Below are 16,586 nucleotides of genomic sequence, written 5' to 3' on the forward strand. Positions count from 1 at the left end.
TTGTTATGCATCTTCTAGACCGTCAACTTTCAAGATTATCAAGTGTTCACAGATTTGCTCAATGTACAATTATTTTTGAAGCTTTAAATTTTATATTTGGAGATGAAAATAAATTTTTACCCCATCACAAAGATTTTCGGTACTGAAATAACATCTTTCCACACTATTTCAAGGCGCGCCTTACTTTGATTGTTTAGGGCCTCAGCCTTTTTTACAAATCATACCCTTGTTTAAATATTATTATATTATATTATAATATTATAAACTCGGCAATGTTGCCATTTATTCCTCACTTGCACAACCATTAAAAGGACCAAAACGATTCTTATATACAATAATCACAACATTGAGAATGGTTATTTTTAAAAAAATAATGATACAATGAAAATTTTTTAATTTCTTGAAGATGCATATTCTAGATAATCCAAATAGTGAAAATGCATCTTCCAGGTCTCTGCCAGATGCTACACAAACAACATACACCCATCTTCCAGGTCTCTACCAGATGCTAGGCAAGCAATATAAACCGATCTTCCAGGAAATGCCAATTCAAGGAGGTACCAATTCCAGGATACACATTTCCCCAGGAGTCTCATTTCCAAGGAACCAAATGGGGTAAGGAATCAACAGTTCATCCAACTTGATCTCAGGTCTATCAATTCTCAGTCATGGTACATTTTCCAGTGTTCCACACTGCTAAATATCCATGATCAAACTGCATCCAAATATCTCTCATAGGAAGAGCAGTACGTGGTTTTTAAAAAGCGATATGTGAATCCTCAATCAACCTCAACCCAATGCACCAAGAAAACCACTAAAATAGTTTCAACGTGTACTCTTCGAAGCCTTAAGTTAACTAGAGGAACTCCATCCTCAGAAACATTGGCGTTTTGGTGGCCCTAACCACAATTATTGGATCAAATCAACTATTGGACTTCTTTGTTGATCGGGTAATTGAAAAAACTCAATATCTCAGAAGGATTCTAACATTGAAATGTGAAAGAGAATACTGACACTTTCATTATCCATGAAAATGACAGTTTGCAGTGCTGTCCATTACAAAAGTAAAAGACGAAAAAGCATCACTGCAGAAGAGGAAAAATACATACCATATTCTTTAAAGGCGGAATATGTTCTGACCCTTGTCTCCGGATACCTTAAGAAAGAGCTGTTGAAGCCTGTGATTATGGTATCCCACAGAAGGATTCATATGAGAGGGGAAATATAGGGATGGAAGAAATGTGACGGGATTGCACACTAGGAAGATAATGGACTTAGAAAAGGACTAGTCTCCTAAGAGGTTATGAGCTATGGAAATTCGAGCCTAAACTCCTGAATTACGTCAGGCAAAACTGCAAAAAGGATTTGAATGCATGGTCATGGATAGATATGTAGGAGAAAGCAGTGTTCCCTCGAGACGCATTAGTGGGAAGACTATGAAGCAAGTCTTCAGCAAATGAGCACCTTGACTTTGGCCTGCAAATAACATCTGGAAATCACAATATGTCAAATTTCTTTAGGCTGCATCTCCCCATTTAGGAGTTGGAATAGGATGAAAACTAGGTTCATTGGAAGCTCAAGCTCTAGTTTTAAACAATTAGATCCTTATATTAATCAAAAGAGCATAAAAATATTTAAATTCATGAAAAGCTTTTTCTTTTGAGGGCATTTTATTGTCTTCTTTTTTGCCTCCTCCTCCTAGGTTCAATTCTTCCAGTTTGACTGTCTTCTTTTTACAAGTATGTCCGCCTTCATAGGCCCATGCATATTGGGATTCAGTTATTAGTTGTTCCATGACATCCACATGAAGATTTCCATTATATCCACATGCTTGGGGATTTCCCCAAAGTGACTTGTCAAACGTTTTTTGCTCACTGAACAAATTTCAAAACCTAATGAATAGATACTTCGCTAAACTTTTCTTGTTGAAATTTTAATATGGAAGTTTCATCAAAAAGAAAAATATCAGAGTGTTTACTGTCATTTAAAATCCAATATGAGCTACCTCTAAATGATGTACAGATGTATCACCTCTTAAAGAGCTACCTCTAAATGATGTCCAGATGTATCACCTCTTAAAGACAAATTTGACATACATGTTTCTAACAATTTTATCCATGTCAGAATCTAACACTCATATCAGTATCCTAGCATTATAAAGCTACCTCTAAATGATGTATGGATGTAGCACCTCTCAAAGACAAATTTTGAAATTGTTGTTTTCCAACAATTTTATCCATGTCAGACTCTGACACTCATATCAGTATACTAGCAACATAGAACAGAACTCAGAAAGGAATGTGCTGTGCAGTGCCATCCTCATTTCTTTCAACAATATTAATGAAAGTTTAACCACTATTGGCAATCAAAATTGTTGCAAAAGTGTATAACTAAATTCACAGAACAGCTTTCAAGAAAAACAAGGGATGAAATCTCCTCAAGGCACACTTTCCCTCAATATAGTTCACCTCTGATAAGCTGCTTTACAAATAAAAAGACGTTTATCATACATCTGAATTATACAAAAGCTGAAATCTGCAAAAAGGAGAAACCATTTACACCAGAGGGAAAACCATAGAGTCGTAAGGTTTTACATTATTAGGTAAAGTCACTGCTTGACTAGATGATTTCTACGGAAGCTTATGATAATAAAACAGATGCTGCCTCTGTTCTGGTAAACAAAATTAAAATAATAAAAAAGGAAAAATTTTTGGTGCTCTTACAGGAGCACCAAAAAATGGTCCTCATCCACTTTACGAAGAACTTCTTATATGGGTGTGGAACTCCAAAAAACTCAAAATTATATTCAAACATGCTCCCCTGGATAAATTTTGGTTTGGAGCTCCAAAGAATCTTTGAATGCCTTAGATCTACTGTCCTTTCAAATGGATTGCCCATATTTGATTTTGGGGCAGCAAAGAGTTGAAGCATTTTCAGAGCTTCAAATCATATTTATTTTTTAAGGTAGTTTGGAATGAAGGAGACTAATTTGGAACTCTTTTTAGTCTCTCACCCACCTCGTAAGTGGCTTTTGAGGTCGGGGAGCACCACTCCATGATGCTCCTGTAGGAGCACCAAAGTTACCCCCCCAAAAAAACAAAAAAAAGAAAAAAAAGAAGACGCCACCACAAAGGAAAAAGAATTTGCTATATTAATTAAAGACATGACCACTTTTTTATGCCTTTTAATCTCCCTAGGTTGTTCAAGACACCCTATTTTTCATTCAGCCCTAAAGATATCTTGGGCATCACTCATTGTTACACTACTGACTACACTGTTTAGAAACACCCAAGATGGTGGCTAGAAGGGCCACACTCACATATATCAGATCTCTATCCCATTTGGCTTCTATAAAACCAATGGAACTCAGGCACGTAACCCTCACTTCAACCATATGTTGACCCGATCCCTCCATTTAACCGCAGCGTTCAAATCTATTAAAAATCGCTTTTAAGGCCCCCGGAGTAGTCTTTTGGCAGATGCTCAAGAGATGCCATACATTCACGTACGGTCCCTGGAGTAATCTATTAATAACCGCCTTTTAAGGCCCCCTATTAGGTTTTTATAAATAATACAAAGCCTTCTCAAGGCTACTTCCAAAATAATCTCCCAAAAAATAAAGTTTTATCTCAAAAACCCAGTGTTTTAAACTTGCTTAGTTTGACTCAGACTTAGGCGAATTACCTCAACCAGGCAGTGAAAATCTTGATAACCCGCCAAGGCTTACCAGTTCCCAAAGGTTTCTTAAATCCAAGCTGATTCTGACTCACTGACTCACACAAGGGCCTTGCCTGGTTTCATACCCAAGTCTGAGTTTAGAAACACTGCAAATAAAAAATAGAAACTACTTAAAAGTCTTATCACTTTTGAGGCATCTACATATACTTGTTTGACTTCTGTGGTGGTCAAAGAACCTTACATGACACCATCTATTCCAAGTTAAAAAAAAAAAAAAAATCTAAAACTGCCCTTTGAGATCACAGTTTTCTATTATCATCCTTACATATAAACTTAGTTAACGATCGCTTTTAGGTTTATCAAATTGAAATGTATACAACAAGACCATTTACTTTTTGTACAAGGAGATCACAACTATTGACTGCTAGATGCAAAATTGAGTGATCGGGGATGTGTCATTAACTAGGCAAAATATCCAAAATAAAATTTCTCGAATATTGTCACACATTTCAATCCGTTAAATATCATATCCAAGGGTTAAGAATAATTATGATCTCCTTGTACGAAAAGTAAATGGTCTCATAGTAGACAAACCCTTATCAAATATACCTTGTTTTATTTCGAAGTGTTCTCACAAATTTCAATTTCTATCCAAAATTTTCAATTGCTTCTGTCTGGATTGCAATGGCTTATATTTTCCAAGCAAAAAATACCACTATAACCCGCAACTATGCCAACTACTTACTATAGCTCAATTGGCACTTAGACAACGAAGACAACATAATGACAGCAAAGATAGTCACTCTTTGATTTCTAATAAAGCATAAATAAGAAAGCATCTCACATCTTCAAAAGTATTATCATGAGTGATCTGCCCTTGGAATTCTGTGTGGTGTATGAGAACATGAGCATAAAAATAACAAAATAGCCATGAGCGATGAAGTATTTAACCTTTTACACATATTCTCTCCCCGTAAGTCCTATCATAAGACGTACTTTCTTTTGATATGTTATGGATTTACTTATGATACTGTTTAATCAATTAGACTAGGTAAAGTTGACTCGAGAGGACCAAAATTCGAACCAGATAACTATAGGCTACCCAAATTCTAAAAAATCCAGAAGTTGTCAAGTCAACCAACGCAAGCCACTGCGTTCTTTTTCTTCATACTCCAATGCTATTTTTCACCTTTGTTATTTTCTTTTCTTGCGAATCTGACTTACATTTATGAGAAACCTTCCAACTCACAATTTGACTCATTTTTTGGATCAGTCTTGAGTTGAATACTGAGGTCAACTGTGATAACCATGTATAAGATAATTCAAGATTCTATTTAAATGTCTTCTACAGAGAAAATAACTAAAATCTACAGATTTGAAAATCCCCTTGCCCAAACCAGACAAATATTTTAACCAATTACTAATATCAGAAATTTTTGCTCCAAATCTACTTGAGCATCACAACTTCTTTGCAACATTCTATCAAGTACAATGACTAGCATCCTGCTAAAGATCATGTTTTGGCAGGACACTAGTCTATGAATCTGATCTATAGTTAACAATATTGGATGAACATTGACAGAATCTGTTATGTCATAGTTGTAATTACAACTTCTTGAAAATTCTTTGCTCCCTCGTGAGCTGATGGCAATACTGATAAATCAGAGTCTGATTATTCGACACTGAAGCCTTAGATTATATTACAGGCATTCCTTCTGTTCTGTTGCATCTTAAGGGATTCAATCTTTGAAAATGAGCCATGAACTGACAAAAGTGAAAATATCTGAGATAATTCTAAAGTTCTTAGAGGGCTTTCAGGTTGTGAGCAAATAGTGAATGTTGCTAGTTAGTTAAGTAAATGGCCTAGATGGGCAGACTATTCTAACATGAGCATAATCTAGTTTGGAATTACAACAGCATGAAGTGTGGATTGCCATCTATGATGACCGTCTAAATTACAACTATGACATAACAGATTATGCCAATGAAAAATAAACCATGTGGTGTTCCTAAAGAAAATACACACGAGAAAGTGACTTTGATGCCTCTTACCCTAATGTTGAGAGGATTTCATATATTTTTATTTTATACTATTTCTTAAACTAAGGCTGTTGAGTGTACACACACTATTTTGTGATGGTTGGTGGCAGATGTGAGCAGCATTAAAAAACTCAGCGCTATTAATAAAATAGAAATGAGGGCACAGTCTCCTCTATTTTATTTCTCTCTAAATTGGGGGCAGAAATCTGCCCCCTTTTTTTCATCTCGCTTTCTATCTCTAAAAGGGGTTAGATATCTGCACCCTTTTTCCACACCTCTTATCTCTAAAAGGGGGATTGAAATCTGCTCCCCTGTTTTTATCTCTCTCTATCTCTGAAATCTGCCCCCCGTTTTCATCTCTCTTTCTCTCTCTGAAATCTGCCCACCGTTTTCATCTCTCTCTCTCTCTCTCTCAGTGTTAAAGGGAGCAGAAATTTGCCAACTATTTTCTCTATGAGGCAAGTGGAAATCCCCCCCCCCCAAAGGCCATTTTCTTCTTTCGCTTGTATTTTCATTTCCTTCTCTCCATAAAGGGGGAGGAAATCTGCACAACCTGTTTTCATCTCTCTCCATCATCTCAACTGCTCTCTCTCCCCCAAATCAATTTTCCTTCTTCCTTTATTTCTTTGAATTTTTCCTTTTTTTTACTATTTGTTTTTTTTTAAGGCCTGTACACTGCTCGGACTATTCTGCTCAGGCAGGGGCTGAGTCCTGAGCCTTAACTGAGTATTTTGACCTTGGTTCTAAGTTTGTAACATGAGCTGCTACAGATTTTAAGTGATGTCTTTGTTCCCTCATGCATGTTTGGAATCATGCCCCAACCTTTGACCATTAAAGCAACTAATAGCAAACATATATTATTATATTTCCCTCATCTTAGTATGGAATAGAGATGTATGCATCTAGGGATTCTAGACATAAGAAGATCCATGACAAACGGCATTGATTACAGTTGTCCTCAAACAAGTAACCCTCAATTAAGAAAGGCAAGATTCTCTATAAATAAAGTGGATATGCTGATGGTTGAACGTTCTCGAATTCTGAAGTTTGTCCCTCAAGCAGCCTGAATAATAGTGTGGAGTAAGTTTTCCTAGCTTCCAAAGAGCTAGTTTTTGTTACAATGTATACTACCAGATATATAATGCACCAAGCATTTAAATCATTTAGTAGAACCACACATGCTTTTCCTGTTACCATGCTTGTCTCAAAAGAGCTCATAATCTAAAATGCAATTAAAGAATCAATAGCTTCTAGAATTCAATTCTATGTACATGGATACTCTGGCATATTTTACAAGGTACGGAGTTCAAACTTCAACTAATATAACCCAACAGCTTCTTGTTGTGATGCAGTTCAGACTACAGCATGATTGTGCAACCTACAATGTTCATGTTAAATCTCAACTGGGATCAACTGATTTCACAGTCAATTGATTGAAAGAGTATGGATCTTTTTTTTTCTCTCTTTTTCCTTATTCTTATACCTTTCAATTAACCAAAGAGCACTTTCAGATGGGGTAATTATGAAAACATCAATACTGGGACAATCAAAAAGAGAAAAAAACAAAAAGGGTATAATATGTAGTCCTCTGTAATTCAAGTAAAGTAAAGGGGCTCATACTTGGGTCAATTAAATTATATGCTAGAAAGGATCAGTGAGGCCATCCCTATTTTCTGTTAACACTGGATTGGCAGCTTATTTGTGCTGGCAAGGCTCACCAAAACCAAAACGAAGAACGTTTAGTTTTTCATTGGGCAATAAAAAACTCATGGCATGGTTATCTTCACAAGAATATTGGTGTTCCAACAAACCAATTACTCGGATGTCATAAATCCGTGCTTACTTGCACTCATAAGTTGGTATACATGAAGACCATTTCACAATTTTACCCATAAAAAAACACTTTGATAAAAGAAAACACTATAATTTATTCCAAATTATATAGAAATTGATCAGATCCATTAGAGATTTATTTGTGCCACTCAAGACCTTTCATGTGATGTTATAATCTCCTCAACTGCTTCCTTATTAGACTACATAGGATGCATATTAGCCATATTTGAAGGTATTGTTCCTGGATTGACTCGAGGGAACATTTGATAAATGTGCTTATATATACCAAGGAAAAGTTACATTCGTGAATAAATTTTCGACTCTGGGCTCATTGTTGTTGCATTCACTGTTTGAACAGAACAGGTGCGGTCATAGGATTCATTCACCAAAGGGTATAAGAAAACTAAGGCTTCTATTGAATATTTATTGCCCTTGTTTCTTGGAAAATAGTGGATGGCAAAACTAAACCAATCTGCTTCATTTCGAATCAACATCCATGTCTCACTAATTGAAGTAAAATTGTCCCCTTAGCTGCAGTCCCACAATAAACCTCCCAAAGGATTATGAGTGAAACAAATTATCTGAATGCAAACAATACTGCAATACAGAACACGCAAAATGCCACAGCCTATGCTCACATGCATGGCTTTCAATACCAAAGCATATAAAACCAAACCATCTCCAACTGCTGCTAAAGCCACTGGCATTTGACTGTGTTTATCAAAGAAGATTCAGGATTTGAGCAATGATTTCAGCATCACCATTTACTTCAGTATTTAGAATTCTCAGCAGCATTTTTCTTCGTACAATCTATGTCGTAGCTTTCTGCATACATTGAAGGTTCCATTTGATGCATTTCTGCTCTCGACGATACCATCTTACAGAAACCCACACACTACCAAAGGCCAATATGGAGATTTGGTTATCATGATGCCCCATGTGAAAAGATAGCTTGTACGTTGGACCCGACCCACAGTAAATTCTATGCAAACTGCACGATGCCATTTCAAATTTCAAGAATTAACAAGCAAGAGCTAGGAACAAATTGACAGTCATGAAGGAATAATACTGAAGCCGGTAAGGGATTTCAATCATACAAACTACCATGCTCAATAAAATACAAATTAATGCATATTTACCATACCTGTTTCCTGATTGCTAATAGACTCACTACTCTGATGCAAGTAAGGGCTCTTCTGAATCCTTTGATTTACGGCTGTAATAGGCATACAAAACCAGCTGCACCACCCCAAGCAAAGAGCCAATCCCATTTGGGACCTGATATTCACCATTCGAGGAACATAAAAGTTGCAAAGACACTATATATGTACATGTGCATGTGTAACTGTCTCTGTGTGTGTGCATTATGTACACATCAGTAGAAAGACAGGTAAACAGTTAGGAGCCTAATATGTGACAGTGTTAGCTAATATTGATGTATAAAGAAGATACACCAACAGGCAAAGTTGAAGATACTTACATAAATGAAACCATCATGCTTAAGAAATCCAAATGCAAAGAATGAAAAACTCATCAAAAAGGTTGCCAGGGATAGATAGAACGGCATGAATTCAACGCTCTTTGTCTGTATCACTAAATTCTAGCACACAAGGAAATTACGAGCTCGTTAATGTGGAAGAGGATTAAGAGACAGCTAAACATAGACCACTATCATCGCGTATATATGCTGTTGTAGTTGAGAAATTAAATATAGCAGCTAGAATTAATGACTCAGAAATTCATCAACTAAACCAGCAGATTTTAAATTTTTTTCATACCAAACCAAATAAGGCCAGGCATCCAAGTAGACTTACAATGATGAATAATGGGGAAGCGAACATGGATATAAGCGAAGCCACACTCAAGTAGCCAACAAACAACTGCCTCAGTGAGGGACCCATGAATCTCAGGGAAACAAAAACAATGACTGCAAATAAACTGAAAACAGCAAGCAATAGGCCCAACATATTCACCTGTCACCCACAAAAAAAAGGAGGAAGAAAAAGAATAAAGACATCAACCAGCAAATACCTCAGTTGTTAACAAGAATCCAGAATTGAGAGAAAGTACCCTTTTTTTTTTTTTTTTAATGTTCAAAAAAAACAAGAGAAAGTACCTTTTTCCTTCTCTCAGCATAAGTGATGAAGAGAGATATGTAAACCAACTGAAAAAGCGCCCCAATTGAATTGACAGTGGCAACCAAGAGCATGCCTTGTGTCACAACAGGGAGGCCATACCAGAGGCATATCAAGCAGTTTAAAAGGGCATATATGTAGGGCAAGCCAGAGAATTGCTCAGTGGAACCATTCCTTATGATTCTTCGAAATGTAGGCCTGTGTTAAAACAGAAACAAAACATAATTATCAATAGCCATTACATGAGGTCAGATGTGCTTTGATGATCGAAAAGCAGAGCTTTGAGATGGCGTCGAATACCCACATAGGTGATAAAAATAGCACAAATGCAAATAGGTTCCCTGCAAACAGAGAGAGATACACATAAGCAATTTTAATAGCAGCTAGCGCCTGAATTGAAGATGAGAGAGAGAGAGAGAGAGAGAGAGAGAGAGAGAGAGAGAGAGAGAGAGAGAGAGAGAGAGAAGCCATAACATGTGCAATTTGTAACACAATGTAATTCTTTGTTGCTGGTTTGGATTATTCTGCTTATTGGGAAGGTCTCACATGACCCAATTGAGGAGAGGAAAATCCAATTTCTGATGAAAATAAAGAAGTCCTTAAAAAGAAACAAAACTTTATCATCTTTCATGGCTTCCACTAATAAAAGACAACAGCTTTTTGTAAGTTCAAAGCATTTCAGGTTCCACAAATTAGAAGATTGAGAGGGAATTAATATGCCTTTTTAAAAAAGGGCACTCTTTTTGGGGTCTTCTTTGTTTAAATTGGTTTTCCTCATGGATGGAGTCTCCTGGTAAGAGTTAAGAGAGAGAGAAAGAATGACAGATGAGTGCGAAGATGAATACCGGCAACTCCAACTCCATTGCAGCAAACGTTGTAGACGTCTAGCTCAGAAGAAATCATCAGATATGTCAATCCACACAATGTGAAAATTTGCAGGTTCTCTCTTCCCTCACTCCTCTCTCTCTATCTAAAACCACAGAAACAGAACCCCTCTCTCTCTCTACAATTACAGAGACCACCTCCCCTCTACTCTTCGCTGTCTCTCCCTTTCCCTCCAGGACCCTCTCTCTCTAGACAGGACCTTATATGTCTCTCTCTAGAACCAGACAGGCGAGTGCACGGCTCTCTCGGTCTAGATCTCTATCGACGAAGGAGCTTGCTTTCTCTCTCTAAAAGTATTTAAAAGAGTTGGAGACCCACAGATTTGGACATGTGAGAAAATGAAGCGAGAAAAGAGGGAACATCAAAGCAAACACCGAAGGCGGAGCCGTGTGGGTCCCGACGTACTATGACGTGGCCCCACCTCTGATAACCTCAATTCCCTGATATACTCACGGACCTGGAAAAAATTAGAAAGATATGGAATGGGTTAATTTTGGGTGAAAAGTATGGTGAAAATCTATCTAACCCACATGTTTTTTTATCACATAGGTTGGAACTTAGATTTTTTCTTTTTTTTTTATCACATATGTTTCACATGTTTGTAAAGCTTGTGTTTTTTTGTCCATTCCTTTTATCAATTTCTTTCTCCATTGGTTTTATCAATCTCTTTCTCATTTATTTTAGGGTGCAGTTGGCATACGGATGCATCCGCAGGTGTAGAGGTAAGGTGCATTTGTAAATTTTAACATGATATATAATTTTGATGTAAAATGTTCTAAGGATTATCCCACAATCTATTTTTATGCTTAATTATAAAATTTTGAATTTCAAAAATAGTTAAAATCAAGTAGATTTATAATCATATGAAACTCTTGAATATGGACGGTGTAGATAACATGTTGTAAAACGCACTATTTTTGAGACTTAAAATCTTTTTATTTTTCACAGTCATACATCTCGATGTCGAGATGTTTAATCAAAATATTTTTCAACCTTAAAACTACCATTTCCAATGGATTTTTGAGGACATCTGTAGTTTTACATTATAAGGTTGCATCATTGTATAAACTTTTTCCTTCATTATAATAAGGGTGTGGTTTCTATAAGGTTCAACCTTAAACAATCCAATTAAGGAGCACTTTCAAAGTTTATTATAACATGCAATTTTGATGTAAACTTTTTTTAGGATTATATGAAAATCTATTTTTGTATCAATTATAAAATTTTAAACTCTAAAAATGGTTAAAATCAAGTAGATCTATAAACTTATGGAAATCTTGAAAATAGACGATCTAGATAATATGTTGCAAGATGCACTATTTTTGGAACTCAAAATCTTTTTTTTTTTTTTTTTTCATATTCATAAATCTCGATGTTGAGATGATCTATTAGAGGATTTTTTAACAATCAAACAACATTCTTTGATGAAACAACAATTTCCGATGGATTTTTTAGGTGCATATATAATTCTACATTTTAAGGTTGCACCCTTATATAACCTTTTTCCTTATTATAAAAGGGTCATTGTCATTCATTATTTTTTGAGATCTATTTATATTGGTGTAATGATTTTCAAATTATAAAGGTAAATCTTTTTCTATTTAAACTAGTAAAATGTACCTGCCTCACGGATCTCATTAAAATGTTAATGTCATGCATAATGTGATTTGCATACTATAAGTAATACACTATTATGGATAATAAAGTGTGACTATTTCTTCATGCTATTAGACATTTTAGCATAATGAGTAGATTGTTCATGTGATATTTCATAATACTACATAAATATTTGATGCAACAAATTTTAATAAAGGGAATAGTATTATAATTATACTCGATTACAATTATATTTAATAATAGCAAGATAAACCAATTAATATTGTACAATTCATCTTATTATGCTTATATAAACAAATATTTTATTATAAGCTTATAACAATCATAATTTCGTTAATAATTAGACACTTTTACTTCTTTTTTTTGGGTGAGTCAGTGAGGAGAGGCCCTTACCCTTGGAAGGAATTGAGCCTAGGACATAGCATTGCAAATCGTCAAATGCTAACCAATTAAGCCTGGGTTTTTTTCCTATAATTAGACACTTATACGAGTACAACAAACATCTAAGATATTTAATTATGATTTCAATTAATTTGTAGCCCTTATAATATTTGTTCCAATATTACATCTATAGTACCAATATTGTTAATAATATTTATACTTGTATTTTTTATAGGGTGAGGTTTGTATAAGGTATCAACCTTAAACAATCACAGTAAGGTGCACCTCAAAATCTCGTTACAAGATGTATTTTCGGTGCTGAAACTCTCTTCATGGTCTAAGAGTATATTTTTCACCGCTATTATGAAATTGAAAGCTCCAAAAATGGTGTTGATCTAGTAGATCAATGAACACTTGAAAATCTTTAAAATGGACGGTTTGCATAATGTGTTACAAGATATATTATTTCTAAGACTTAAAATTCATTTTTCTTTCATATCTATACATGTCGAGGTCAAGATGATCAATTGGAGAATTTTCTGGTGATGAAACAACATTCTTCGATGGGCTTTTGAGGTGCACCTTATTTCTACATAATAAGGTTGATACTTTATATGATGTTTATTGAATAATAAAGTTACTTACCCTTCTTATGATGTGGAAGGAGATTGAAGTATTTGCAATTCTATTACAGCCACAACGAGATTTTTTTGTATGGATTCATTCTTCTAATGGATCATTTTCTATTAAGGACGCATGGATTTTTATTCGGCATAGGGGTACCATTCAACCAATCTTCAAAGTTTTGTGGTCTTTGAAGTGTCACCCCAAGTAGGGGTACCATTCAACCAATCTTCAAAGTTTTGTGGTCTTTGAAGTGTCACCCCAGGGCTAAATAGTTTTCTTTTTCTTGGCTGGCTATTCATCATCATCTTCCTACTTTCTCTCTTTTACAGTAAAGAGGGATCCCTATAGATCCATTGTGTCCCTTTTGCCATTTTAATGATGATAGTATTTGCCACATTCTTTTCCATTGTGTCTTCTCACAGGATATTTGGAGATCAGTTGCAAATAGATGTGGTAAAAGATTTATTCTAGACACATCAATTACAATGATGCTTAGGACCTAGATTGCATTTAGATTCAAACCAGAAGGTCTACTGAATGTTTGGTTGTCCTTATTCTTCACCACAATTTGGATGTTTTGGGAGGAATGAAATCATTGAGTTTTTCAGGAGAAGGTATCTAAACATGAACGTTTGCTCAGGAGAATTATCTCTTATGTAAGAGAGATGGCGGATGCTAAACCTGGTCCTTCCACTTAGACAACCTCTAAATTACATGGCATCACCAAATACTCAAACACCCCATATCATTTCAAATTGAATATTAATAGGGCTTCATTTCAAAATCTTAGAATTGTAGGCGGTGTGTCACGCCTCAAGAATTTACAATACTGATATTCTTGAGATGCGACAGTCAAAACATATATACATCTCCTGACAAGACAAATTTACAATGGCGAATTCTTACAAAGTAACAAAAGAAAGTTTAAGCACAACTACAATATCTTCCAAAGTTGATCATGACGAGCACTCAATATGAAACCACAGTTATCCTGAAAAAATGTTTACCACAGTTTGATGAGTTTGGCTACTCAGTAAGTGATCACAATAATGCTAAAAATAATCATGGTTGAATGATATCAATATTTTCAAAAAATAGATCTATTAACAGAAATATATCAACAGTTTCACTTTAAAAAATGCATAATTAAGTACAATCTGAATAATTGAAATGCATATAACATTTTAATGGCAGTGCGTAATTCAAAGGATTTCACAAATTACCCTATTAGCGTCCCAAGTAGGTCACCTATATACCCCATCAGCGTCCTGATGGGTTCACTTAATCCCTATCGACGTCCCAGATAGGTCCACTTAATCCCTGCAGGTCCACTTATACCTCACCGGCATACTGGATGAGTCCACTTAATCCCTACCAGCGTACCGGATAGGTCCACTTATACCTCATCGGCGAACCGGATGAGTCAACTTACATACTTAAAGTATTTCTAAATCTCTTTAAATATTTGAAAGCAGCAATATCATGTACTCAACATATCACTGAAATTATTAATATGAATTTCACTGGAACCATTAATAACAGTCATTTTCAATAACATTTCAAAAATAACCAGTCAAATATTTTGGGCTCAAATTTTAGAAAGGTAGCAGTTTGTAAATACATTCTAGTATAATTGCCAATCTAATATGAATAGAAAAAACTCTTATAGAAATTCAAGAATACGGAATTAACACTATTTATGAGATATCAATTCGCAAATAAATATTTCGCAGACAATGCTATAATCAATTGCAAAAATATCAGTTTTCAACTAATAAGGCAGTCATTTGCACATGAATTTTACAATGTCTAAATATTAAAAAACAGTAGAAAGAAATCTCACAATTTTACTAAAAGCAGAAATATCACATTTATTTCTAATAATTTTACAATATCTAAAATGTTCTAACAATAGACAAGAAAAATAAATAAATTTATTCTTAAGAATTTACGGAATTTAAAATTTCTAACATAGATAAAATATCACAATTTTATTAAAAAGATTATTTTTCGAGATAATGAGGTCACTTACGCATAACATTTACTGTGCCTAAAATTCGTGATAATAGACAGAAATAATTATTTCATTTTAGAAAAACGAATTATTCTTCAAGACAATGAAATCACTTACTTATAAGATTTGAGAGGCAGCTTTCGATAAAAAAAATCCAGCTAAAGAGAGGAGCTCACTGTGTTTGTAAGAGGGAGAGCGAGAAAGGAGTTGTTAGGTGACGTCTTACCTTTCTTCCTATTTAAATTCTTTAAAACACCTCCACTTCATACATGAGGTGTAGCATTAATAATAAGCTTCTAATGTTTATGATAAGAAAAGTGAAGGGTAAAAAGATATAAAAGTAGTGATGGTCCCTAAAGACCATAATGCTTATATGGACCATCATACTATAAAGAGTTTTTTTTTTTTTTGAAAGTTTAGGATTGTTACATTTTTCCCCCCTTAAAGAAATTTAATCCTCTAAATTTGTGTACCTGATTATTCAAAAAAATAGGGATATTTTTCTCTGATATCGTCTTCTCGCTTTCAAGTCGACTCTTCTCTTGAATGGTACTGCCATAATATACGGACCAAAAGAATCTTCTTGTTGCGCAATACTTGTACCCTTCTTGTTTAATGAAGGATGGATCCTTCCTGATCGGTAAAAGTTCATATTTCAAGATATGGGATGGGTCGGGCTGATATTTTCGTAGTGATGATACATGGAAGACATTATGGACGTTTGCCAATTCGGGTAGTAAGGGAAGTCTATAAGCAACACTTTCGATTCTTTCTAAGATTTCAAATGGTACGATGTAACGTGGGCTCAGCTTTCCTTTCTTGTCGAATCTCATAATGCCTTTTATTGGTGAGATCTTTAGGAAAACTCGATCACCTTCCTCAAATTCAAGATCTCTCCGTCGGTTATCGGCATAACTCTTTTACCGACTCTAAGTTGTCTTGAGCCTTTCTCAAATTAATGTTATCTTATCTGTGGTTACCTAGACAATTTCTAGCCCCAAAAGATTTTTTTCACCAGCCTCGTCCCAATAGATGGGTGACCTGCATTTCCTTCGATACAGGGCTTCATATGGTGCCATCTGAATACTGGCTTGGAAGCTATTATTATAAGCAAACTCAATCAAGGGTAATTGGTCATTCCAGCTTCTTGTAAAGTCAATGACACAGGCCCTCAGCATATCTTCTAAGGTTTGGATGGTCCTCTCTGATTGTCCATCAGTTTGGGGGTGAAAGGCAGTGCTAAATGTGAGTCTCCTCCCCATGCCTGACTGTAGCCTAGCCCAAAATTTAGAAGTAAACCGAGTATCCCTGTCCGATACAATACTGATCGGAACTCCATGCAACCGCACTATTTCCTTAATGTACAACTGGGCCAA

At 35.3% G+C, this 16,586-nt stretch overlaps 1 protein-coding gene across 15 annotated transcripts; it reads right to left on the bottom strand.

Moving 5' to 3' along the window:
- Positions 1–304: 304 nt before the first annotated feature.
- On the bottom strand, positions 305–10,860 carry SWEET2 (Nodulin MtN3 family protein). 15 transcript variants are annotated; one of them, XR_016046126.1, is made up of 8 exons: positions 10,532–10,860; positions 9,991–10,027; positions 9,668–9,884; positions 9,366–9,524; positions 9,032–9,151; positions 8,696–8,829; positions 1,110–1,476; positions 305–899 (listed from the first exon to the last, which is right to left on the bottom strand). XR_016046126.1 is itself a non-coding variant. In XM_088854151.1 (7 exons), the coding sequence occupies exons 1-6, from the start codon at positions 10,587–10,589 to the stop codon at positions 8,722–8,724; spliced, it is 699 nt and encodes a 232-aa protein (XP_088710277.1). In that variant the 5' UTR covers positions 10,590–10,860; the 3' UTR covers positions 998–1,476; positions 8,696–8,721. The 15 variants fall into 15 exon arrangements, 7 of the variants coding, with proteins under 7 accessions (XP_088710277.1, XP_020522442.1, XP_088710278.1 ...); XR_002280855.2 differs by having other exon boundaries at positions 1,110–1,489; XR_016046122.1 differs by having other exon boundaries at positions 1,110–3,824.
- Positions 10,861–16,586: the final 5,726 nt, after the last annotated feature.

This window comes from Amborella trichopoda, chromosome 12 (assembly GCF_054954075.1).
Source record: "Amborella trichopoda isolate Santa Cruz 75 chromosome 12, AtrichopodaSantaCruz75HAP2 v2.0, whole genome shotgun sequence".
Taxonomy (NCBI): Eukaryota; Viridiplantae; Streptophyta; class Magnoliopsida; order Amborellales; family Amborellaceae; genus Amborella; species Amborella trichopoda.